The sequence below is a fragment of the Brachyhypopomus gauderio genome, chromosome 8, assembly GCF_052324685.1.
Source record: "Brachyhypopomus gauderio isolate BG-103 chromosome 8, BGAUD_0.2, whole genome shotgun sequence".
Taxonomy (NCBI): Eukaryota; Metazoa; Chordata; class Actinopteri; order Gymnotiformes; family Hypopomidae; genus Brachyhypopomus; species Brachyhypopomus gauderio.
In genome coordinates, this window is record NC_135218.1 from 23,381,160 (window position 1) to 23,408,353 (window position 27,194).

At 44.2% G+C, this 27,194-nt stretch overlaps 1 protein-coding gene across 1 annotated transcript; it reads left to right on the forward strand.

Annotated features, from left to right (window-relative positions):
* The first annotated feature begins 970 nt into the window (after nucleotides 1–970).
* Nucleotides 971–26,717, forward strand: b3galt1a (UDP-Gal:betaGlcNAc beta 1,3-galactosyltransferase, polypeptide 1a). Its single transcript, XM_077015625.1, has 2 exons — nucleotides 971–1,105; nucleotides 24,761–26,717. Exon 2 carries the CDS (start codon nucleotides 25,321–25,323, stop codon nucleotides 26,311–26,313), a length of 993 nt encoding a protein of 330 aa, XP_076871740.1. The 5' UTR covers nucleotides 971–1,105; nucleotides 24,761–25,320; the 3' UTR covers nucleotides 26,314–26,717.
* The last annotated feature ends 477 nt before the right edge of the window (nucleotides 26,718–27,194 follow it).

Sequence of the window (27,194 nt, forward strand, 5' to 3'; positions counted from 1 at the left end):
AAGCCAACTGCCTGTGGGGAGTTGAACCAGAATCACTGTCCATAGAGGAGCAAATCAAACGCAACAGATACTATGAAGATGATAATGACGACGACTGACAAAGTTTAAAGTCACCATTTAAAATAAGAATGAAATTAGCCATACCAGCCATTTTATACACACCAAAAGCTTCAGATGTTTGTCTATTTCTGTCCATGGAGAGATGAATGTTTTCATTTACTCATATTCTTTTGTACTCAATTTACACTAATACAATGTTGTTTTTATTCTCCGCATTACTTTTAACACATTATTCTTTTTAAAAGCTTTATTTAACGCACCTGGTGTGCAATACAAAAAGTGAAACATATAATTACTATATTTTATTTTGCTGTATACTTTTAATGCAATTTCACATCTTTTGCTTGATTATGATTTTTTTTTGTTTGTAAGTTTTTATTTGTTTTTTTTTTTGTTTGTTTTTTTTTGCTAATTTTCTTTCTTAATAGTTGTAGATGGTTCTGTTTCCCTGGTTACGAGGATTACAGAGAGGTCCTGCCTTTCAGGCTGGTTAGAGATTATTTCTGTTATACTGCTTTTGCATTGATCAATAAAATAATTTTCTGAAATACTGAGTTTTGTATTGAATTTGATATTGGTAGTGATTTTGAATGCATGCATTAAAAAACTGTGAAAACAGTGATATAAAATCACAAATAAATTAAATAATTTAAATTGTAAACATGAAAAAATGTGGTATGAATTTTATTTTTTATTTCCCCTAAAGGTGAATAAAATATATTTTTTTAAAAATCAGATTTATACCATATATTAAAATCAGATTTATACAAAAAAATCCTATTTTATTGTGTGGGTTTACCAAACATCATGGACGTTCGTTTATGTAATGAAAATTTGGCAAATTACACATGTCTGGAGAGGGCAGACAAGCCCAATTCAACCGTGTTCACATGGTGGCGTTCTCATCCAGCATCAGCAGGTTCGAGTGGCGTTTATCGTGTTTCTGATTGGACACCTCCCTCACCGCCGCTGAGCGCTTCAGTTCATGGGTCAGTAGCCAACCGCGAGCATCACACAAAACGGATTGTGGGACGCATAAGATCAGGTAGGTTTCTGTTTGCTATCCGCTATAGCCTAGTGTACCCAAGGTTTTTTTTTTGTAATTTTTTTTCCCCTGTAATCTGCATCTCATTTGCATTTGTACGTGCATTTGGCTTTTGCGGTGTTTGTCTCCGCGCGGTACAAAGAGGTGCGTCTTGTATGGCACGAGCGCAACGTGCACCATGTGGAGTCATGTGACGCACGTGCACATCGGACCTGACCCTCACCTTACGGCTGTGGACGTGTTTCAAACAGCGGTTTCCCCTTCTTAACTACACTAGCTGTTCTTAGGACGGTCACCTTGCTGATAGCTGGTGCAGGTGGCACCGTTAGGAGCCCATTCTGATGCTGATTCGTAATGATCCGTTTGGCTGTGTGTAAAAACGTTCAGCGCTCACGTTAATCTAGAGGAATTCAGCCTCACGATGATGCTGCATGTCGGCAGCAGGGAGGCAGACGCTAGAAGGACATCACAACCCCAAAAGGAGAAGACGACACTACAAGATTAAAAACACATCATTCCCGCAATCTATCTAGCTAGCGAACAGATGACCAGTTTGATCAAGTCATCGGTCATATAAATTCATGTTTTACCAACTAAACTTCTGGTGTAGTGTTGGGGAATCTGGTATTGAGATTCGGAAGACGTGAATTTCCTGTTCGACGCGAGAAGATGCGCGACCACCGAGAGCTGAAATCTTTGTCTGGTGTGTGTAGATAAACGAAAACGACGTGACGGTTCCCTCACGATCACATATCTCGTCCTTGTGGACCGACTGCGCTCCATCCATCAGTCTCATGTCACTGGGTCATACATGTCAAGGCAAAGACATGTTACACTGTTACCCAGACCGCCACGTCCACCGGATAAAAGCCACAATCTGAAGTCAGTTACTATGTGTGCAACGTAATGTGAAAGTACAAAAGAAAAAAACGTATTCAGTGGTCAAAACACTCTTTGCTTTCGAATAGCAGTAAAGGTGAATTTCGGGGTTTCTGTACACTATGCCAAACGTAAATACCTCATTTGGGAGCCAAGTTCGGTTAGTACAACATTAATATTACATAATATTAATAAAATTGCTTAGTTCTGTTACCTAACTAGTGTGTGTGTGTGTGTGTGTGTGTGTGTGTGTGTGTGTGTGTGTGTGTGTGTGTGTGTGTGTGTTGCAGTGTCACATCCCTGTACGCGTTCATTTTGTCCTTTTGGGGGCGCGATGTCCTCTTAGGGGTTGTTGAAGTGTCCACCCTACTGTCCGCTAGTGAGCTGAAACCAGTCTGACCATCGTGATCAGTGGTCGACCGCCATCACACACCAGTTACATCGCTCAGCCTCGGTTTTTGTCAGCCATCCAGTTCCGCAATATTCTTCCTAAATATTGATTTTCGCCTGACCTCTAGGCTTTTATACGGTCTGGTTATTGTGTGCCGTACTGAGAGCCCTCGTGGGTGACGGTAAAAGCACAGCTTGCACGGACGAACCTGGGTCAACGTGTTCGGTTGCGAGACCCTTCGGAACGGATCGTTAACGAGAGACCGATCAAACGTGCTGCAGCTTCCGGGTTACCGCGTGTACAAACGTCGTGCGCTGTATGTGCTTCGAAACTAAAATAGATTAAAATAGTCTAATAACCAAACATTTATGGTATTTTTGGGTACCATTTTCTGATTGTTTAAAGTTTCCAGAATTGAGCAGACAATTTCTGTACTATGAAAACTAAAAATTAAATGCACCCACAACTTATTCAATGTTTCTGTATGACCACACCTCAATAAGTGTGTGTGTGTGTGTGTGTGTGTGTGTGTGTGTGTGTGTGTGTGTGTGTGTAATACTGTGGCCACTTTAATAACCCCTAAAAGGAGGACATCACGTCTCCATAAGGACATAAGGATATGTAATATAATTAGTCTTTTATGCACCAAACTTGGCACTTGCAATATTTGCATAACATACTGGAGGCATGAAATTCATATTTTCAAGTCTTCCACAGGAATGGATGTGCAGACCACTCACAAGTCAAGTCTTTTTTTCTTTTTGAAAATTTCTTTTTGGAATTTTACACCATTGCAAGCATCCTGATTACCATTTAGCAGTGGTGGACAGTAACTAAGTAAATGTAATTCGTTACTGTACTTAAGTAACATTTCCATGTATCTGTACTTTACTCAAGTACTTTTATTTGGTAAGACTTTATACTTTTACTTCACTACATTTCAAAGCGAAAATTTGTACTTTTCACTTCGTTACATTTACAGAAACATCTCGTTCCTTTTTCATTTTTAAATCAACGTTTAATAAAATACCGAAAGGTAAAAGTGTACCATGTCACAGACTATAACCAATCAGCGCTCAGTAAGAGATTAAGATTTGTACGCTAAATGGCTGAGGATCTGACATGGCTGCAACAGATGTCTTCCCCCAACACCCCTGGCCTTATTTAGCCGAAGTGTTTGTATTCCTCGAAAACAAGAATTATTCGTATTCCTCCTCTGCATTCCGAAGAACACATCGCTGTCATCATTTATGAACTCGCTGTCAAACTTGAAAAAACACATCGAAGTAAGTTCACCATTAGATTAGTAGGTTTATATACCCCGGTTAATTATATCACATTGAAGTACACTACATTTAACATATGCTTTTATCCAAAGCAATGTGCTAGTACCCGAATTGCAATCTGTGGAGATGCTAAGCGCCAGTTTAACACAGGAGACTCCCACATCAAACGTTAAAGCCGGGGACACATACACGCGAATTTGGCCAAGCGAAGCGAACTTCGCAATTTATTCATATGAGGGAGGCGAAGGCAAGTAAATATGAGCGAAGCAAAATTATTAAAATTATTATTAAAATTATTATTATTAGGGTTGGGGGGCGGGGCGGCGGCATGTGTGTAAAATGTTGGCGGGGGTGGCGGCGAGTGTAAATTGTTGGACACAAATTAAGTATTATGTCGCGATCGATCGCCAGTGGTTGGCGCCACAGCGAACTAGTAACTCATTGAATCATAGATGTAGATCAGAGGTAAATAAACTAGATTTTTTTTCAGTGTGAGAAATCGGATGTATGTGAAGTGTAGTGCGAGTGAAAACGGTCTCTGGTCCAAGTTTAATATTATGAGTTCAGTTGGTAGGGCTGCACACAGTTCTAGTTCTAGGTGCTAGAGCTTCTAGCTTCCCTGTCCCGCCATGTGGTGGACAACGTAGAACCTCAGAAAAAGTCAATAGTATACGGCGCGAGACTGGGAGACTCTCTCACCATGGCTCTCTCATCCTGGCTGCACCGCGCTGGTGAAGTTCCGTTATAGTCTCGCGTGATAGGAATTTCTAAATAAAAGTAATAAATGCAAATTTACCGTTTCTACATAAATAACTACATATACTACTTATACCTTTACTCTTTGTATTTACGAAACATCCTACATGGCATTATAAGGATGTTTGCAAAGGATTTGAAAACTTCAATGCACATTAAACTTAATGTTTTGCAGATAAAATTCAGGTAGAAATACATGAAAACACACAAACAAAATATTTCCATTTAGAACTTTATTTTTGCAAAAGCCGCATGGCTTCCCCTCTTTAAACACTGTTCAATTTACAGTTGATTGGTATTCCCAATTTGTCAAGCATTGTTCATTGTTCCCATGCGAAGTTTACAATGCAGAGAACTTAACAGGCTATTCTTAAATGTTTTCCTCTCCATAAAGTAACTTTATGAACATATACACTGCCAATACAAGACTAGAATGTAAGATTCGTTTGTCTACAAAAACGAGGTATTTTAACTTACACTAAACGCTGGCGTCGGCCATCGTTTTGCACACGAACGAGCATGCGCGAGATCAGGAACGCGTTTGTGCCATGGCCAGGCAGCCACGCACACGCAGCCGGGGAGGTGGTCTCTTTTCTCGAGCCGTACCCTCCTCGAAAAAGTCCCCCAAGCTAGGACTGAAGTGGCCAGTTCGAAATTATTGTTCTGTTTGGTGGTGAATTATGTTTTTATATAAAACTGTTTGTCCACTTGTCTACCTTTCTAGTGTGAATTATTAATATGGATAAAGTTTGGAAATGAATGTTGTGAGGATAATATAGGCTAGTTTTGTGTATTTTGTGTTTGCTAGGCAAATGTAAGGCACTGTTTCCTGTTCACCTTTTGATCGAGTAGGCCTAGGGGTTTTGATGTGACGCTAAGAAAAAAAAGGTTTTTACTTTTACTTTTAATACTTAAGTATTTTTGAAGGCAGATACTTTTGTACTTCTACTCAAGTAAAAAATTGAGGTGAATACTTTTACTTTTACTTGAGTAATATTCAATGCAAGGTAACTGTACTTTTACTCAAGTACATAATTGGTGTACTTCGTCCACCACTGCCATTTAGCTTGAACTTTCTGCAGTCCGCTGGTAGGTGAGGTATACAAATACAAAGTGTTTGTTTTGAGCTGTGATAAGAGTGACATGCAAAATAATATTGATCAAAGTAAAGCTATTAACAGTTCACTCCAGAGAGAGATAGCTGCTGAAAAACAATGCTGTCTGGCCACCAGTGTGTGTGTGTGTGTGTGTGTGTGTGTGTGTGTGTGTGTGTGTGTGTGTGTGTGTGTGTGTGTGTGTGTGTTTTATTGGGCTTATGTAAAATAATACAATAAAATAATACAGTTTTCACTGACAAAAAAGTTTGTGTTCTGTAGGACTGACAGCTTTAAAAATACGACACATCTATTGTTTATGTGAAGATATGGCCTCACGCAGTTCTGTGGTCTTTAGAACTATGTATTATTATTCCTCATTTGTTTAAACGGAGACAAAGGGATGGATAGTTTGTCAAAAGGAAAAAAACGTGTGAAGATTTAGCAATGTCTTTACAGTGAATTCCACTGTGTTCTGAATTCCAGTACATGCTAGATAAATTAGCCTCATAATTTGAGTGCAGAATTTATACAAAGTCAAATTTGTATACTATATATAACAAAATTTAAAAATGACATTAAAAAACATTTGGTGTGCAAGGAAATCCTGGTTGTAAGAACTTAAGAAGAAATAAGAAGTCATTTGTTCAAGTTCTGTTGGGTTTGAGGGTGTCCTACTCCAAGCTCAATCTTGGAGATTTGTGATAAGTCTAGGACACTATAGTCCTGTTGATTTGTAGTTCAAATGGAATGAGGGAATGTACTGAGATTTCCTCACACTGGGGTAGGACAGCCGTGTTCCCCATGTCTACTCCATACATCAGCACTAAATCAAGTGTCCACCTGTCTGTGGGTTCTCTTATCCCCTCTGATTCCAGAATAGAACTAAAGGCTAAAAGTTGATCCCAATGGGTCTTGAGCACTGTGAATGTTGAAATCACCAGCAATACAACACAGGTCTTTCTACCAAAATGACTAGATTAGAGAGGAAATCTGAAACCGTGTTTATAAATTCTCAGTAGGGTCCCGGTGGCCTGTTCATACCAATTAGTTAAAAAGACATAATGAGCTTCATTTTGCTGGCTGCATTGCTATTTTTAATTAAAAAGAATTTCAGATGATTTGAAATCATAACCAGCTTTCTTGTTTACTTTTAATGTGTCATTGTAAATAACTGATGCCGCCTCCATGGCCAGTTAAACCAGGGCGGTGTACATAGCTGGAGTCAGAACAGATTCCATAAAATCTGTGATCAGCTATGATTTCATTGACCATGAGTGCTTTAGATGTTAGTGATTTAATATTTAGTAATCCTAGCTTTAGATCAAAGGTGCTGGCAGTGTTTTGTGTGTCATAACACATTTTCCCCATGGTTTTCTGCATTTCGTAGCTCGGGGAACTGACACAGTGTCAATATGGTGTACTTTGGGTAACGTCTCATAGCGATCAGCAGACAGTTTAGCCTCTGCTTACTGACCTCCATTGGACTGTCATTGATTAACTAAGTCTGTCATAAGACCACGACTTGTGTCACAGGAGGAATTAGCAGTGCCCCCTGTCTGCTAGGATGGAAACAGTCCTGCACTTAAAGGCCGGGCCTAACATCAAACGTACAGTCGTCCAGTTGTTTTGTGAGCACCGCTTATGCAGCAGTTCAGTGAGGGCGGAATATCACCAAGCCGCACTGGAATGGAACATTACAGCATCAGATATCACCTTCACTAATTGACACACCTCTGCAATATTATTCCTAGCAATCTCCGACTGACGAAAGTGTACGTATATAATTAGCTCCTATGTGATTTGAATATCTTGGAGAACCTATGCTTGCCTAAGACTTTAAGGTTAGCTGGGCGCCCTGGCCCATGGTATACAACCAGCTACTGCTATTGGTGACTCAGAAGGCCTGGTCTGTTTCACATGGAATTTCAGTAAATGGAAGTAATGTTTTTGAACTTCCTGAACTGTAGTTCGCAAAAAAAAAAAAAGTGATCTCTTGTTAGAGCAGTTGGTTGATTTATAATTAAGATATTGTATTCAGAATATGGTCTCAAATGTGAATATGGAGTCTTACAAGGATCAGAGCAAGAAAGGGAAGCATTTTCATCCCAGACGGGTTCAAATGATATAAAATACTTATGTGAGCAATGTGGGAGCATTTTGGAGCATTTTAAAAGCAATAGGAGTATAGTTCTAATAAATCTGAATGAAGGGTATAAATCAAGCCTCCATGCTGTGTCTGTCTGCGCAGGGTGTAGACTACAGCGTGGTAGGACTCTGGGTTTGTAATAGGCTCATGAAATGCCAGTGACGCTGTGTAACATCAGATGTCATCAGGTGTAATGAAAATGGGCTTTGCTAATGGTGGCCATTGCTTGATTTGTTGACATGCTACAGTCTGTTGTTCTTGATCTCTGAACAATATCATAATATAACAATATAAGAGCTTCTGAAAATCCACACTACGTGACACTAATTCATGAAGTGCCAAGGTCTATTGGGAGCAGTCGTTGCTTCTGAAACAGTATTCTGGTATTAAAATTACAATGACATTTTGTGTCATGAAGTATTTGTGGCATAAACTTGGCTTGAACCCCATTTTCACAGACAATTTAGCAACTCGGCCTGGGCTGTATTCAGAGCACTAGGGTGTGAGTGTTTAAAACCATAACCATATGTGTCTATAATCTTATGCATGTATAGCTTCTTGTCTAGTTTCCAGTGAATTTCTTACGAAGATTTCCAGATTTATGAAGATTTATGATTTATGTGAGTTTAAAAGCTGATGTGTGCAGTTACTTGCAAGCAAAGCAAGTAGTTCAGAGAATAAACCATATGCACACTAAAGGGGGCAGTCATGGTCTGGTGCTTAGGGAACTGGTCTTGTGACCGAAGGGTTGTGGGTTCAATTCCCAGGCCTGAGTGTGTGTGTGTGTTCTAACTGCACAGATGGGTAAAAAGCGGAGGACAAATTTCGATTGCAGTGAAAAAAAAAATCACAATTGACAAATATGGCACATTTACAAACACATTTTTGTAGAAAAGTGTTTCTAAAGTCTCTTGAATGAATGTGTAAATGAAGTGAAATAATCTGCAGGGCGGGACACACAGTAAGATGTGCTGCAAACGCTGCGTGTGGGACACCAGCAGCAGTATCTGGCTGAAGACCAGGGGCCACTAACACTGTAGTGGTGAGGAGGAGAGTGTATGAATATCTGAAAAAAGCTTGACGGACAGCAGCTGCCTGACTCCATTTGGTTCACTAGAAGACACAGATGGGTGTGTATGTGAAGAAGTTCATCTGTTTCCCTGAAAAGGGATCATTTATTCCTGGAAAAGCTCAAGTGACGCTATCATTTGGGAATCTAACCTAGGATTTAAAAAATAAGGTGGATATCACACATGCGTTTATTCAACGTAAACCATCTCAGAAGATGGGACGTTGTACATATATTTTGAGCAGCGTTAGTGCTGGTAGATGTGGGAGTTGGGTTTCTCTGCCCTCCCAACGATGCTGCAGTATGTAGCGTTCCCTGCCCTCTTGGTGATGTTGCAGAAGGTGGGATTCCCTGCCCTTCTGGAAGGTTCTTCTCTACCTTTTTCACATCCGTCAGTGTGTCAGGAGAACTTGCCATGGGCTCAGCCATCTTGGATCCTTCAAGGCCTTTCTCTTGAAGCACTTAACAAGCCAGACTCCCACCAGCAGGATGGCAATAGCTCCTGGAGCCACCATAGGCAGTGCTGTTCTCACCTGTGAGTGCACAAACACATTTTGCATAATTTAGACATGTATACAATCATTTTGTCTTCTACATTCTCTAGGGACCGTTTCCCACGAGCTCTGTAAGACAAAAACTGAGGAATTTTCATCAACATTCATGTCAGCACTTCACTAGAATGCTTGCCCACATTAAAACTTTTGACCGAGCGTGTACCTAGTTCATTCCTCTCTCTGCCATCACCGTGGACAATTTCTGCTTAATATCTGATTCAACCTTTCAACTGCACCCCCAAATCTGTGGGTGATAAATGAAAAGAGTCCTGAAATTCATCCGCTATGCTGTTTACAGAAGCATATTTACTAAATATTTGCAGATGTCACCTGGTTGGGTTTCTAGGCACTCCCCATCTAGGAGTAATTCAACTAAGCACTTCATTGTCATTGCCTCACATTTCCTGCAAGGAAAACATTCATGGTGTTTTAGAAAACATGTCAACAAGCACAAGGCGGTAATTGCAACCTTGACTAGGGGTTAATTCAGTAAAATCCATCATGACATGATCAAACGGAAACTGTGGTTCCGAGTGTGTTGCCAGCAAAGGGTTTGTTTTCCCTGTGTTCTTTGTTATACAAAATGTAGGAAATCCTGGTGCGTACCAAATTGTATTTGCCATAGCTAGCACATCCCCCTTAGACACGTGGTCTGCACAATGTGTCAATTTAACCAGAAAAGAAAAGCACATTTTTGGTAGATCTGGACATCCATTTTGAGCGACCCGTTTTCCAATTAAAATGTTTCCAACGGATCTTTAGTAAAAACATGTGCGTATGATGTTGAAGGAGTGCCATCTGAAAGCTTCAGAGATGAGCCATCAACAAAGTAAACACAGTCAGTATTTGGGTCAGGGATTTCAGTCAGGTCAGGTCTGGGTTTTGTAATAGTGTCCACGACAACAATACACTCATGCCTGCAGTCTTATAACAGTTTCAGGACTTTAACTATTGTATTGGTGCAATGTAACATAAGCCAGTGAGAGTAATATATATTACAAATGACAGCAATATACTGTAGCAATGGTTAAATGGGTGGTTTACACGCAGATCGGTGAAGATACGTGGCACAGACATTTAACTGCTGCATGGCAACTTATTCTGACCAGTTGAAGAGCTCCTGCAGCTGTTCTGAGAGTCAGTAGATGAACTCTCATCGTATGGTCTCAGAGTGAGTAGATGAACTCTCATCGTATGGTCTCAGAGTGAGTAGATGAACTCTCATCGTATGGTCTCAGAGTGAGTAGATGAACTCTCATCGTATGGTCTCAGAGTGAGTAGATGAACTCTCATCGTATGGTCTGAGAGTGAGTAGATGAACTCTCATCGTATGGTCTGAGAGTGAGTAGATGAACTCTCATCGTATGGTCTCAGAGTGAGTAGATGAACTCTCATCGTATGGTCTGCTCCTGCAGAGAAATAAGCACCCGGATGTTATTCCTCAATGAGGGATTGTGTCAACACAGCAGATATGTTGATATCGCTGGATTAATTAACATATAAGCTAAACGGTTTTGTGTGAGGAGGGTGACGGGGCAGTTTTTAGACGTGTGAAGGCCGAATCAGCCTTGGGTGCTGCATCAGGTCACATGGTCCACACTGGTGTTTGAGTAGTAGGAAGTGAAATCCATGTATGGCCATAGGCTAATATACCTAGTAGAGACACAACTTGTGCTTTTAGCAACAGGGTTAGACATGGACAGAAAATGGGAAATTCATGACTGATCAATAAAGCGACTTTGTTGTTTGACTGAGCACTGGCAAAGTCGCCATTTCTCAGGTTAACCTGTTTCAGTACGGAAACTGAGAAGGGCCAATGCGTGTTCTTCACATGCCTCTCAGGAGTCAGAGGCAATCAGTGTATCAGTATATCATCCATGGAGCATTATGGAGTAACCACAAGGAGGGGCAAATGTCTCTTAATTTACAACTAAGCTCAACAGGAAATAATCACAGAGTCTGTATACGCTTATGTGTATCCTTTATGTACTGGTATACGAAAAGGCATTGGCCAAATCAGTTACAGAATAACAAGACACATTTGTTGGGATCCCAGATAAAAGGTCATGGACGTGGAGCTGGGGGCGCTGTCTGATGTAGCGTCATGGTAACGGTATGTAGGACGTTTCATATTGGAGGCACCATTGGCTTTTTAACCACTACGAGAGGAGAATTCACTGGTGAAGAATCGCAATGAACCACAGTCCCGTGCTCGATTAACGAATCGGGAATGTCCACTGATCCTTGTTCCACATGAGGAGACCCAGAATACAAAATCAAACCAGTTTGACAGCACAGACAGCGAAGGGCAGAAGATAGGAGAACGTGTGCTTTTGGAGACTCTAGACGCTGCTGATGCAGGTTCATTCACAGCGTGTCCTGCAGCACACACCAGCAGTTTTAAACAAGGGGATCTTCCAGCTCCCTTCATGCAGACTTCACACTGCACCCAGTCAAGTGCACTAGACGCTCTCTAACTAGGGGCCCACCATTGCCCCCCCCCCCCCCCCCCCCCCCCAAGCCACCACCTGTTCTAGCAGCTGAAATATGTGGACAGTCAGCTAGAGCAAACTGGACACTGGATCCTTATTCAGACCTTTTCAGAGTGACATATCAGCAAATTAACTGGACATGTTTTTAAAATTAAAAAAACATGCGTTGTAAGGTCCTGTTACACAGTTTGGTAGGAACACAGTTGCTCAATGGCTAGTAAACCTGAAACTCTGAGGACTTTAAGGAAGCTCGTACACATAATAGTGGAGCATATAGTGGAACTTCTTCCCCATTGCAACCAGCTCAATGCAGAAATTTGAAACGGAGCCTAAGAAAGGTTTAAGACATTGTCTTCCCTTCTGTTCCCTTCTATACTTGATCATTTCTCAGGTCACAAAGTGTTCAGCTGCTGACCTGACGTACGAGTCGTCCGGCGTGAGCTCTCGACACCTCCTAGCCCAGTGACTTAACTGGACACGCTTAAAACCTTCCCCATGATTCACGGATCTCTTCTGCGTCTCCCTCATCCTCCTCTTCCTCCGCGACCTCCTCATCCTCATCTTCCTCCTCTTCCTCCACAACCTCCTGTGTCCCGTTGTTTCTCTCTTGATAGATAGCTGTGAACACAGGGGCTTCTGCTGAATCTCATCCTCCCTCGCTCAGCTGTTTTTCTGCACGCATAGCATGTACAATACATTCACGGGATGGTCTGTCCTTCCACCCGATGCAGGAAACCTTGGCTTGTGTTGAGATTGGTGATAAAAGTCCTTCGGCGAGCCGCATTTTGATGTAGTTGTCTCGTGCTGTGCAATCTTCCACACCAGCATCGCCAGGGTGGGTTGCCAGCTGTTCTTTGAGCTCTGTCAATCCAGGTGCTATTAATCTCAGTCCATTTTAGACACAAAAAGGCTCTGTTCTTATAGGGTTATACATACAGTTCAGGTTAGTCAGTTCAGTGATGGTCGTATTCACGTTGACTTCAGGATCAGTCAGATTAACCAGCTTGTTCATTTCTGACTCCTCCAAGTGGTTCGCTAATATTAGCCTGGATGGCCCCCTTTTGTTGTGGAATTTGCCTTGGGTCCCAGAGGTCCTCGTGGGTTCCTAGGACATTGGAATCCTGCCAACTACAGTTAGACAATTAGTGTTCTTTATCAAGGAACACTCAAGGTCTTAGTGAAGTTTAGCGCTCACAGCCAGAGAGAAAGCTTTTAATCAGCCCGCACCACCTCCATAGAAGGTACTTTGTACATGGAATTTTTAATGTCCTGGATTACAGGGTCTTATCACCCGTCACTGGTCACCAGAGACAAAGAAGTCTTAGCAAGTTGGCCACAAATAGAGACGCATGATACACTATTTGCATTTCTGCCCGGTGACAAACAGGTGAGTTGTTGCTTCTTTTAGGGGTCATCAGTCTTTGCATTATCACAAGATAGATCGAGACAGATAGATCGAAGTTTATTGATCCCAAATGAAATTGCAGTTATAGTAGCAGGACATATGATTGCACATGTACTTATATATATTAGGCAAAACTGAAAAATAAACATAAATTAGGCAAAAATGTTCAGTGCGAGAGTAGTCAATGTCAGGCCAGCCATGCCAGGGTGTACTCCCTTGGAATATATTAATATTAATAATGATTACTCTTATTACTAGATATTAAGAACATATTAGTAATGAACACCAATGAAGCATCAGAGTGTTTGCCCCTCAGCTGAAGTTGTCTTCTTCTCTGCACTTCACGTCGTTACAGTATTACCTCTTGTCTTTCTGGATCTGAACAGGACTGCAGGCGGCTCAGTTACTGTATGAATAGTGTGTCCTCAGTGTATTAGTCCAAGACACTCAGCTAAATTAAGTTAGAGAAAATTACTAATTGGTGTTCCCCAAAGACCTAAGTAACTCAATCTCCTTTCATTGCACAGTAGTAGTAATTGATGAGTAGTCGCTGAGTGCCCAGAAGAAAGCATTAAATGCTTGTGTACCCGGTGACGAAGAGGGCGGGCCTTACCACTAGTCACTCTCTATTACAGCTACAGAGGGGGCGGGCCTTACTGTTGATCACTCTCTATTACAGCTACGGAGGGGGCGGGCCTTACTGCTGGTCACTCTCTATTACAGCTACGGAGGGGGCGGGCCTTACTGCTGGTCATTCTCTATTACAGCTACGGAGGGGGCGGGCCTTACCGCTGGTCACTATTACAGCTACGGAGGGGGCGGGCCTTACTGCTGGTCGCTCTCCATTACAGCTACGGAGGGGGCGGGCCTTACAGCTGGTCATTCTCTATTACAGCTACGGAGGGGGCGGGCCTTACTGCTGGTCACTCTCTATTACAGCTACGGAGGGGGCGGGCCTTACTGCTGGTCACTCTCTATTACAGCTACGGAGGGGGCGGGCCTTACTGCTGGTCACTCTCTATTACAGCTACGGAGGGGGCGGGCCTTACTGCTGGTCACTCACTATTACAGCTACGGAGGGGGCGGGCCTTACCGCTGGTCACTCTCTATTACAGTGATGGAGGGGGCGGGCCTTACCGCTGGTCATTCTCTATTACAGTGATGGAGGGGGCGGGCCTTTTCTTTTCCTCCTTCTTGGCTCATCGTCACTCTTTGTGTCTTCAGCAGAGGCGACCATAACCAGAAAAATGACCCAAACATCCAGTATTATGCTAAAGATTTGCATAAATTTGCAAATATTTCCTGCTCTCAGTAAGGAATGTGTGCGTGCATGTTGTTGGAAGGTTAATACATGTCAAAAACAGGACAGTTTTTTTAAGGGGAACATATACAGTAGGTCAGAGTATATGTTGGTGTTTTGCGCTGGTCTTGCTGAGTGGTACACATTGGATATGTGTAATTTGTCATTTCTTGAGCTGTCAGCGCCATCATGTTGATGTTGTCACGCTTTGTTGCATCATACTTAGGAGGGTTAGATCTTGTCTTTAGCAAGACTCGAAAACATGAATTGAACAATTATTTTGTTATCTATACCCTCTGTGTGACCAGGCTCATTAAGATATTAAATAAATCTAATAAAAAGTGTTCAGATTTATATACAATATATACAAATAATCTAATAATCAGTCCCACCAGGATTTCGCGGGCCTTTTTTGTGATTGTTGCGGGCTAAAATGTTTGATGTTGCGGGTGTTTTTCAAAAAAATTGCGATGGAAGTTGTGGTGTGTTTTTGTTTTTTTGTGAGTACATTACAATAGGGAGTAAATGTTGTATGGTTTCCTCTATTTAGTAGTCCATTTTAATTATCTATTTACCTATTTATTCAGGGTTGCCAACTTTTCAAGATCGCTTGAAGTGAGATTTGAACCTGGAGGGGGTGGCGAACGTAAGTTGTTACCGGGCGGCCTGTAAAATGGACACAAATTAATATCGAGATCGATCGCCAGTGGTTGGCGCCAGAGCGAACTAGTAACTCATAGATATGGATCAGAGATAAATAAACTTTATCTCTGACTTTAAACTTTATCTCAGTTTAAAGTTTAAACTTATAAACTTTATCTCAGACCTTCGCCGCTGCGTGAGCTGCAGTGACTTCGCGGGCTACCGTTGCATTGTGGGCAGTGTTGCCAGGTTCGCGGTTTTCACGCCAAATTGGGCTTGTTTGAAACTCCTTCCGCGGGTAAAAATTCTGGGGTCGCGGGGTGCGGTTTTTTGGGCTACTTTTGAGTTGGGCCACTGCGGGAGTTACAAGTCAACACTAAGAATCGATGGCGATATAATACTTAATTTGTCTCTGCTTCCCCAGTCGACAATTTACACCCCCCTTCCGCTCAACAACTTACACTCGCCACCCCCCCCCCCTCCGCTCAACAACTTACACTCGCCCCCCCCCCCGCTCAACAACTTTGGCCTTTGGGCTAGTTTTGGCTTCTGAGGGGCGGATTTTATACTGACTTTGGGCTGGATATTTTTGTAGGACCTGGCAACACTGATTGTGGGGAATGTAGTGTTTGTGCGTGCAAAACACCATCGGGCGGCTGTAGCCTGCGGGCCGGTTCTAATAGTAATTAAATATCATCCAGGGGGCCATAGATAATCAATTCGCGGGTCGGATCTGGACAGTTTATCCCCGCTTTCATGTAGTGTACCGGGATACTGCTTTTCCCGATCTTTTTGCCGTTATTTTAGTTGCTCATGCTGCTTTCAGTCTGCTCCTCTCGAACGTTTATACGGAAGTATGGCGGGAGTTTGTCGACGTCACATCAATATGACATCAGTGATTGGTCAAATTTGCGGGTAAGTTGCGGTGATTGGCTGAAGTTGCAACACCGCCCTGAATTCGCGGGGTTTGCTTGAAGTTGCGTTGAAGTTGCAAATCGCAACATCGCGACTTTCTGGAGGGTCTGAATAATAATAAGCCTCTTGCTATGGTGATAATATGTTCTCATACGCATCTTTAGTTGTAGCTGTGCCCAAGGCTTCCTGTTGATCAGCGACGCAGACAAATCCAATCACAACGGGACAGTGAGAGATGTTTACTGGCCTCTCAAGTCACACACAGAAAACAGGAAACCTGACATATAAATGTCTCATCTCTCTTTTTTCAATCATTTCACTTTGTCTCTCTATGTCTTTCTGACAGTGTCTCTCTCTGTCTCTACCTCTCTCTCTCTCTCTCTCTCGAGATGTAGGTCAGCATGACCCATTTTTATTCCCTGCTTCACTTGTGTATTTATCTCAGAACCAATGCAGACCAGTGTCTGATCACACATACCACTGCAAACCAGTATCTGATCACACAGACCAGTGACTGATCACACAGACCAGTGTCTGATCACACAGACCAGTGTATGATCACACAGACCAGTGCAAACCAGTATCTGATCACACAGACCAGTGCCTGATCACACAAAACATTGCAGACCAGTGCCTGATCACACAGAAACGTACTACAAGCAACACCCGAGACCAGGAGCTTCTCTTCATGTGTGTCTGAACACTGTTCACCAAATACACGCCACAATGTTCACGTCCAAGCCCATCCCATTTCACACACACAGGAATACAGTGGCCAACACTGACCCAACACTCACCCAACACTGACCTAACACTGACAAAAGCTGCAGGACGTGTTTTTCTATAGCTAGAACCATTTAGCGGTGTGAAATTTCCCTGTATGAGTGTAGCATGACCATGATGTAGATTCAGCTGCTTGTTCAGAATTCGTGTAAAATGTGTGTAAAATGTTGAGATTTTGTTATAAAAATTTCACCCCAGCACAGTTGAGATGTTTGACCTCCTGGACAGGAGAAAAATGTCCACACAGCAGTGTATCTCTCGTGGGAGGAAAAACACACACACACATTTCTAAGGCCATCTGTTTCTGATGGTCTAGCCAATGATAATGTAATCAACAGCACAACATGCAGAAACAAACACACACACACACACACACACACACACACACACACACACACACACACACACACACACACACACACACACACACACAGGTGTATACAGTGGTGAGGTGACAGATAAGGACAATGTAGACCTGAAGCTTAATTGTCTTGGCTTCACACTGTTCAGCCAACAACTGTGTCTCCCATGGTAACTGTGTGTCCCATGGTAACTGTAGTGTTCCATGGTAACTGAAGTGATGCAATGAATTCCAACATGGTCGCACAAGAGGGCAAAGGTCTTCAAACTGTGCTGTGTCTGTAAGTGTGCATGTGATGATAATGACCCGAATGTCGCTTCCCAGAACCCCTTAGGCAGCCCTGTCCTTTGACCCCAGCTAAACGGCACTGGTGTCACACTGAGGGAGGGAGAGTACAGACAGAAGAAGAGGACGCCATTGGTTCTCAGACTGGGGCCTTCTGGCCCTGTGGTGTTATGGGAAATGGAGTCACTACAGAGGATGCTGCAGTTATCAGAAAACTCTCCATTGTCGTAGAACCTTGAAGATGGAGTGCAATTTGCAATGATCCTTGACCGGGCTTTGAAATGTGCTGCTCAGAAAAAAGAAACGTGTGCAGCCGGACTGTTCTGAACTGTAATTGTGTTCAGGGAGAGAGGAGGGCCACTCTGTGGATGAGGCTGGCGTGCGTTTGGTGTTGAGTGATTTCACGAGGAGGTGGGTTGATCGCCCTCTCCCTCTGTACATTTTAGTGCGTGTAGTGTTCACATCGCTCAATCAATGCGATTGCTGCATGTGTTGTGTCCTTCACAGAAATCGAGAGGCGTGTGTGTGTGTGTGTGTGTGTGTGCGTTGCATACACTGGAAAAAGGCCACTTGAAATCTAAGGCTGTGAAACGCTACATACAATAGTGAGACTGACAGAGTGACGTGAACACGGTGGTTTTATTATGAAGGAGCTGAGCCAAGGCTGATAGCCCGGGCGTCTAACCCAAAAGAAAGAGAAGAAAGGAAGAAGAGAGGGGAAATGGCACCAGTCCTGTGCCAACTAGATACCAGTCCAATGTCAAACAGATACCAGTCCATTGTCAAATAGATACCAGTCCAGTGTCAAATACCATAGAAGGCAGTCCAAATGTGAACCGGGACAAAGGCACAAGCAAACATCGGATCATTTCACAGACAGGCCAGCACACCAAAAATAACAACCTTGCTCAGTACACGATGAACATAGCAATACTTTGCATAGGAGCCCAGTGGAAATGAAACAGCTATGAAGGCAAGTATAACATTAAGTGTACAGAACAGGATATTCAGTATTCAGGATGGGGGCTTGAGTGACAGTCAGGCTGGTGGATGCTGGGAAATGGAGTCCTAAGTGGAGCAACCAGCATCTGCACTTGCAGGAAAACAGCTAATCAGAATCAGAATCAGAAATACTTTATTGATCCCAGGTGGGAAATTGCACTAATGACAGTTTCACCCCTGCGCCTTACTCAAAAACACTGGCAGAAGGACAGAGACAAATGTTGGTGGCCTTTACCAGTGGTGGACGAGGTACACCAATTATGTACTTGAGTAAAAGTACAGTTACCTTGCATTGAATAGTATTCACCTCAATTTTTTACTTGAGTAGAAGTACAAAAGTATCTGCCTTCAAAAATACTTAAGTATTAAAAGTAAAAACCTCTTTTTTCTTAGCGTCACATCAAAACCCCTAGGCCTACTCAATCAACAGGTGAACAGGAAACAGTGCCTTACATTTGCCTAGCAAACACAACATACACAAAACTAGCCTATATTATCCTCACGACATTCATTTCCAAACTTTATCCATATTAATAATTCACACTAGAAAGGTAGACAAGTAGACAAACCGTTTAATATGAAAACATAATTCACCACCAAACAGAACAATAATTTCGAACCGGCCACTTCAGTCCTAGCTTGGGGGACTTTTTCTGAGGTTCTGTTGTCCACCACATGGCGGGACAGGGAAGCTAGAAGCTCTAGCACCTACAACTAGAACTGTGTGCAGCCCTACCAACTGAACTCATAATATTAAACTGGGCCGAATAATTAATAATAATTAATATAATAATAATCAGGGTTGCCAACTACACACGCATTGACACACACGCATCTTTACCAGAGACCGTCTTCACACGCTCACACGACATACATCCGATTTCTCACAATGAAAAAAAATCTAGTTTATTTACCTCCGATCTACATCTATGATTCAATGAGTTACTAGTTCGCTCTGGCGCCAACCACCGACGATCGATCGATCGCGATATAATACTTAATTTGTGTCCAACAATTTACACTCGCCACACCCCCCCCCCAACATTTTACACACATGCCGCCGCCCCGCCCCCCAACCCTGATAATAATTTTAATAATTTTGCTTCGCCTCGCTCATATTTGTTTGCCTTCGCCTGCCTCATAGGAATAAATTGCGAAGTTCGCTTCGCTTGGCCAAATTCGCGTGTATGTGTCCCCGGCTTTAACGTTTGATGTGGGAGTCTCCTGTGTTAAACTGGCGTTTAGCATCTCCACAGATTGCAATTTGGGTACTAGCACATTGCTTTGGATAAAAGCATCTGTTAATGTAGTGTATTTCAATGTGATATCATTAACCGGGGTATATAAACCACCCTGTTGGTAGTGCTCATCTAATGGCGAACTTACTTCGATGTGTTTTTTCAAGTTTGATGGCGAGTTCATAAATAATGACAGCGACGTGTTCTTCGGAATACAGAGGAGGAATACGAATCATTTTTCTTTTCGAGGAATTCAAACAATTGGGCTAAACAAGGCCAGGGGTGTTGGGGAAAGCCATCTGTTGCAGCCATGTCAGATCCTCAGCCAATTAGCGTACAAATCTTAATCTCTTACTGAGCGCTGGTTATAGTCTGTGACACGGTACACTTTGACCTTTCGGTATTTTATTAAGCGTTGATTTAAAAATGAAAAAGGAACGAGATGTTTCTGTAAATGTAACGAAGTGAAAAGTAAAAAGTTTCGCTTTGAAATGTAGTGAAGTAAAAGTATAAAGTCTTACCAAATAAAAGTACTTGAGTAAAGTACACGAATTACATTTACTTAGTTACTGTCCACCACTGGCCTTTACCACTAGTTTACTACACTGTTACCATGATTAAACCTTTATAAATGTTTATAAAAAAATACATTTACTAAGAAATCCCCCTCATAGCTTATTAATACTGAGAAATCTCCTACATCCCTGAGGGAAACTGAGAAAAACGAACAACCTTACACTCTCTCAGATCTGGATACCTTACAACAGGTATCTGTCTGAGCAGGTTCTTGATAATAGCTGTTGTCATGTTTATTGTTGTCAAGTTTATTGTTGTTGTTTTGTTGCCGTGGTAGGGTCTGGTTGAAGAAGAGGCCCAGGTAGGCTTCTTTTAAAGTACATCAAAGGAAAATGAAATAAAGCATTGATGAAGGTTTTAAAGCATTCTCATTTAAAACCTCTTTAGTTTAAGTGTGGGCTTAATGTGTACACACAGCCAGCTCTTCACATCCTAGTGCGCTGGACTCTCTATCATGTCCTGCCTGTCCTGGACAGAGGAAGCTGTCAGGCCTTTCATTTACTCACCAGATCACACCAGCAAATAAACGCAGCCTGTGCAACAGCTTGCCTTCAGTGACCGTAAACTCACGGTGTTCTCCTGTGATGTCCCGTCCCAAGTCCTGGTTTCCAGAAAACAGTTGTTGCATAAAACTAACGTGGCCGTGTGAAATTCTTTAGACTGACACGGGACGGATGTGCCGGTTCCATGACATGTTCGTGTCGTTCATGTTTGTCTTGGGTTTGTTGAGGAAGCTCTGAGCTATCACCTCAGATCAGTGCTCGGATCGAACTGAAGTCACGGCCCAGTCTCCTGTGTGCTGAGGAAGCGTTCCACAGACGGTAGCTGAAACCAGAACATTCCCATTGACCCGGGACGTGAACCCGTATGGATCAAGTGGAGTTACACTGCTGAGTCAGCGCTGTTTGCATTAAGATGAAAGCCAAAGGCATTAAGGCAGAAAAACAACAACCTGACCACAAAAGCTATCTCAGAAGTGTGCTACACACACAGACAAATCCTCCAGCGTCAAATTAAAGCGCTCATAAGACTTTAAAAGATAATGTGGATGTTAATTCAGTACTGTGGATACTCATTCAATGATGTGGTTGTTTGTTCAGAACTATGGGTGTCAATTCAGTATGTCAGTGAATTCAGCACGAAGGGTATTAATTCAGTACTTTAAGTGTAAATTCAGCACTGTGGGTGTTGGGGAATTCAGAGGATGTAAATGTGTCATATTTAAATGTAAATGTGCCATATTTTGTCAATTGTGATTTTTACACCCCCAGTCAGAACACACACACTAGTGATTACTAGGGGGCTGTGGATCACACGTGCCCACAGCGGCGGGCAGCCCTAGCCCGGCGCCCGGGGAGCAGTTGGGGTTAGGTGTCTTGCTCAAGGGCACCTCAGTCATGGCCTCAGGTGTGGGAATCGAACCCACGACCCTCCGGTCACAAGACCAGTTCCCTAACCGCCAGGCCATGACTGCCCTTCTCATCAAAAGTCAAAAAGTCAAACTTTTGACTCAAAATGTTTTTCTTCATGGAAAATGTGACATCTTGTTTTTTTCTGAAATATGACGGATAAGTTCATTACATTGTTCATGAGGCGGCCTTGCTCAAACAAATGAGGCAAATGAGTGAATGGAGTATTTCAGTTTGCCAGTTCACTGGATCTGTTCATGTAAAGACCACTATGGTGGTAAGAGTGAGTTTACACAAGAAGCCTTTGTATGCTGTACACTCTAGTTCTGATATAAGATTGTGTGTGTGTGTCTTTGTGTGTGTGTGTGTGTGTGTGTCTTTGTGTGTGTGTGTGTGTGTGTGTGTGTGTGTGTGTGTGTGTGTGTGTGTGTGTGTGTGTGTGTGTGTGGTGTTGTCTCTCATTCATTTTGTCTCTTCCGCTTTGTTCTCTGCATTGTTGTTTCTTTTCACAATGGCTTAAGCATTTAATATTTAATCATTTGATAAAATATTAAATTGATCATATTGGTTATAGCTGTGCAGGTCTATAGTGGGACTGCTAGAGTGTGTAGGTCTATAGTGGGACTGCTAGAATGTGCAGGTCTATAGTGGGACTACTAGAGTGTGTAGGTCTATAGTGGGACTGCTAGAGTGTGCAGGTCTATAGTGTGATTACTAGAATGTGCAGGTCTATAGTGGGACTGCTAGAGTGTGCAGGTCTATAGTGGGACTACTAGAGTGTGCAGGTCCATAGTGGGACTGCTAGAGTGTGCAGGTCTATAGTGGGACTACTAGAGTGTGCAGGTCCATAGTGGGACTACTAGAGTGTGCAGGTCCATAGTGGGACTACTAGAATGTGCAGGTCTATAGTGGGACTACTAAAGTGTGCAGGTCCATAGTGGGACTACTAGAGTGTGCAGGTCTATAGTGGGACTACTAGAGTGTGCAGGTCCATAGTGGGACTACTAGAGTGTGCAGGTCTATAGTGGGACTGCTAGAGTATGCAGGTCTATAGTGGGACTACTAGAGTGTGCAGGTCTATAGTGGGACTACTAGAGTGCAGGTCCATAGTGGGACTACTAGAGTGTGCAGGTCTATAGTGGGACTGCTAGAGTATGCAGGTCTATAGTGGGACTACTAGAGTGTGCAGGTCTATAGTGGGACTACTAGAGTGCAGGTCCATAGTGGGACTACTAGAGTGTGCAGGTCCATAGTGGGACTGCTAGAGTGTGCAGGTCTATAGTGGGACTACTATAGTGTGCAGGTCCATAGTGGGACTGCTAGAGTGTGCAGGTCTATAGTGGGACTACTATAGTGTGCAGGTCCATAGTGGGACTGCTAGAGTGTGCAGGTCCATAGTGGGACTGCTAGAGTGTGCAGGTCCATAGTGGGACTGCTAGAGTGTGCAGGTCTATAGTGGGACTACTAGAGTGTGCAGGTCTATAGTGGGACTACTAGAGTGTGCAGGTCCATAGTGGGACTGCTAGAGTGTGGAGGTCTATAGTGGGACTGCTAGAGTGTGCAGGTCTATAGTGGGACTGCTAGAATGTGCAGGTCTATAGTGGGACTACTAGAATGTGCAGGTCTATGGTGGGACTACTAGAGTGTGCAGGTCCATAGTGGGACTGCTAGAATGTGCAGGTCTATAGTGGGACTGCTAGAATGTGCAGGTCTATAGTGGGACTACTAGAGTGTGCAGGTCCATAGTGGGACTGCTAGAGTGTGCAGGTCTATAGTGGGACTGCTAGAGTGTGCAGGTCTATAGTGGGACTGCTAGAATGTGAAGGTCTATAGTGGGACTACTAGAATGTGCAGGTCCATAGTGGGACTGCTAGAGTGTGCAGGTCCATAGTGGGACTGCTAGAGTGTGCAGGTCTATAGTGGGACTGCTAGAGTGTGCAGGTCTATAGTGGGACTACTAGAGTGTGCAGGTCTATAGTGGGACTACTAGAGTGTGCAGGTCCATAGTGGGACTGCTAGTGTGTGCAGGTCCATAGTGGGACGGCTAGTGTGTAGGACTGTTTGTTTGAATTGAGGCATGTTGCATAATTGGCCAAACCTGTTAACACTGGTGCTGTCTTCATCCTGGGGACACACCTCCCTGATGTGTCCAACCATCGGGGACAGACAGATACAGCCAAATACTTGTACAAAATCACAGGAGGAGCCTACAAGCCTGTTTAGTGTAACGCATCAAACAAGTAGCACATTGTCCTGATGTAGTGCTGTAGGCTACACTAAACCAACTTCACTGTAGCGAGTAGGACGGTTGTAATTCAGCACTGCTTCCCTCCTCATCCTCACTCTTCCTCTTCTGCAACATTGCCTTCCTGAAGCATTTTGGAAGGCAGTACCTCGAAATGACAAAGGAGTAACTGTCATGTTAGAGTCATTTTAGTGCTTTGTGAAGCACTGTGTGTTTTGAAACGTGTGAAGCTGAGAAAGTACTTGTGACTGCAGATCAGCTTTTTGCTCTTTGAGTGTGAGGTTTGAGGTGTTAGTGTGTAAGCAAACATTAAAACTATGTGACCTTACTGTATGTGTATGTGTGTGTGTGTGTGTGTGTGTTCTTCCAACACTGAATAAAGTCTTATTCACTGAGTTTTTATCAATTTACTTACCTTACCTTAATGACCAAAATGCAAGTGACAGTGTGTGTGAGGAAACGTGAACCCCCCTGTTCAATCGTCTGTACCTCACTGCGTTACAACGTGTGTGTGTGTGTGTGTGTGTGTGTGTGTGTGTGTGTGTGTGTGTGTGTGTGTATGAGTGTGCGAGAATGAGTTCTACTGAATGAACAGTTAAAGTGTCTAAGCTAGAGGCAAGTATTGATGTTACTGTTAAACTGGAATTTAAAGTGCACCCTGCAAACAGAAAGGTTTAGAAACACAGGCACATTCACACCCTCTCACTCTCTCACTCTCTCATCTCTAATTCTCACCTCTCACTTCTTGGACTCTTTCATGTTTCACTTCAACTCTGTAACTCCTTCCACATAAAGTGTGTTTTTTATCCCCATCTCTCCTGCAGGGTAAAGACTGGCCAGCAGACCGGACTGAACTCCTCATCTGAAGTCCTGAGCTGACGTTGGGGGTCAGTGTGTACACATCCTGGGCCCCACAGGGCAGAGACCCGGCATCAGACACCAGACCAGCCCCTGTGCAGAGACCCGGCTCCAGACCTCACCCCACCCCTGTCACTGGTCCACAGCAGGCATGACACTGGCACGCTGATCGTAGCGGTCTGGTCGGGGACCTGCGCTACACTGAGCCTTCTTCAGAAAAACAGAGTGCAGCTGCCGTCCGCCCTGAGGTTCGCGTGCGTATCGACATGCGAACATAATGCGGACACGGACGTCCTCGTGAGGTAACGGGGATGACAGCGAGAGGTCACCAGTGTCTCTGCTGCTTCAGTAATGAAGGCTGTGTCCAAACTGCGTCGGTACTATGACTTTAAATACAACTGAGCATGCCTGGACGTTGACCAGTGAACGGACTGCTGCGATCAGAGTGATGTCCTTTAAATAACTGCGTGTGATTGGCCAGTAGGCCGACCGCATGTGATTGGCAGGCAAGCGGGCCAGTGGTGAGATGTTCTCAAAGGTGTCGTGTCTGTACCTGCTCACTGTGCTCTGCTGGGCCAGTGCGCTGTGGTACCTGAGCGGCTCACGGCCGTCCACCGCCTACGTGGGCCAGATGTCCGTCCCGGTGCGGCACCAGTCGGCCCGCGCGGGCTTCAACAGCACGTTCAGCAACATCCGCACGCGCGCGCTGAACCCGCACACGTTCCGCTTCCTGATCAACGAGCCAACCAAGTGCGAGGGTGACGCCCCCTTCCTGCTCATCCTGGTAAGCACCGACCACAAGGAGTTTGACGCGCGGCAGGCCATCCGGGAGACGTGGGGCGAGCAGGGGGCGTACGGCGAGACGGTCCGGCTCGTCACGCTCTTCCTCCTGGGCCGCAGCACCGAGCCCGTGCTCAACCGCATGGTGGAGCAGGAGAGCCAGGTGTTCCACGACATCATCGCCGAAGACTTCGAGGACTCCTACCACAACCTGACGCTGAAGACCGTGATGGGTCTGCGCTGGGCCTCGTCCTTCTGCCCCAACGCCCGCTACATCATGAAGACCGACAGCGACATCTTCGTCAACATGGACAACCTGGTGCTGAACCTGCTCCGGCCCGACGCCAAGCCCAGGCAGCACTTCTTCACGGGCCACGTGATCAACGGCGGCCCGATCCGTGACACGCGGAGCAAGTGGTACATGTCTCGCGAGCTGTACCCCGAGAGCAAGTACCCGCCCTTCTGCTCCGGCACGGGCTACGTCTTCTCAGGAGACATGGCCGACCTCATCTACAAGACCTCCCTACACACACGCCTCATCCACCTGGAGGACGTGTACGTGGGCCTCTGTCTCCGCAAGCTGGGCATCCGCCCCGTCCAGAACAGCGGCTTCAACCACTGGAAGATGAGCTACAGCCTGTGTCGCTACCGCCGCGTGCTGACCGTGCACCAGATCTCGCCCGAGGAGATGCATCGCATCTGGAACGACATGGCCAGCAAGAAGCATCTCAAGTGTTAGCAAAAGGACAAACCCAGAGACGCCGCAGCCCGCTGACCCCCTGGGAGCGGCCGGCTCCTGTCACCTGGGAGCTCACAGCAGTGGTACTGTGATAAAAAGGTTCAGTTGTTCGCTAGTGGTTTTGGAGTAAAGCTCAGAGCCTTTGTGTATGAAACACACCTAGAGTCACACACACATACATACACACCTGTTCTATACAATACACACACATACACACACGTGTTCTATATGATACACACACAAACTGTGTAAGGTTAAAAAAAAAAACTAATAAGTCAGGTCTTTTGTCCAGAGAAGTCAGATACACACGACAGCACGTTTCTCGAAGTGTTCTCGAAGACGTCAATTCCGAACGGCCGTTGAGTTTGAATGTCAAATTGCACAACATGGGTCAAGGACGGGGATTTGGTGAGGGTTTGGGTGTGGGGTGCGGTTGTGGGTGGGAATGGGGGAGTGGGTGGGGCTTCCTTCACACACTCACAACGGGACCATTCAGATTTCAAGTCGCACAGATGCACACAACTACTTTACAGCAGCATACATGCAGGTCGTCTCCCACACCCTCGTCTCAGAGAGGTGACCAGCACAGACCCCAAGCCTGACTGGTTAATACGGTATCAACACACTATGTAGAGATCGATACACAATATCTCAAACTTTGCTTCTCTGCCAACTGAATAGCACGCTAAACGGCTGAAAGGCTACGTGAGGACAACACCCACCAGCAAGGACTACACTGGAGCAGGGAAAGCCCTCTCAGAGACTACAATACTTTGCTCTGTCAGCATCTGCTAATATCTGGAGGCTCTGACACATGGCAAGCTAATCCATTTATGTGTTTGACAACCATACGATCAAAACAGCGTAGCCACACCCACAAC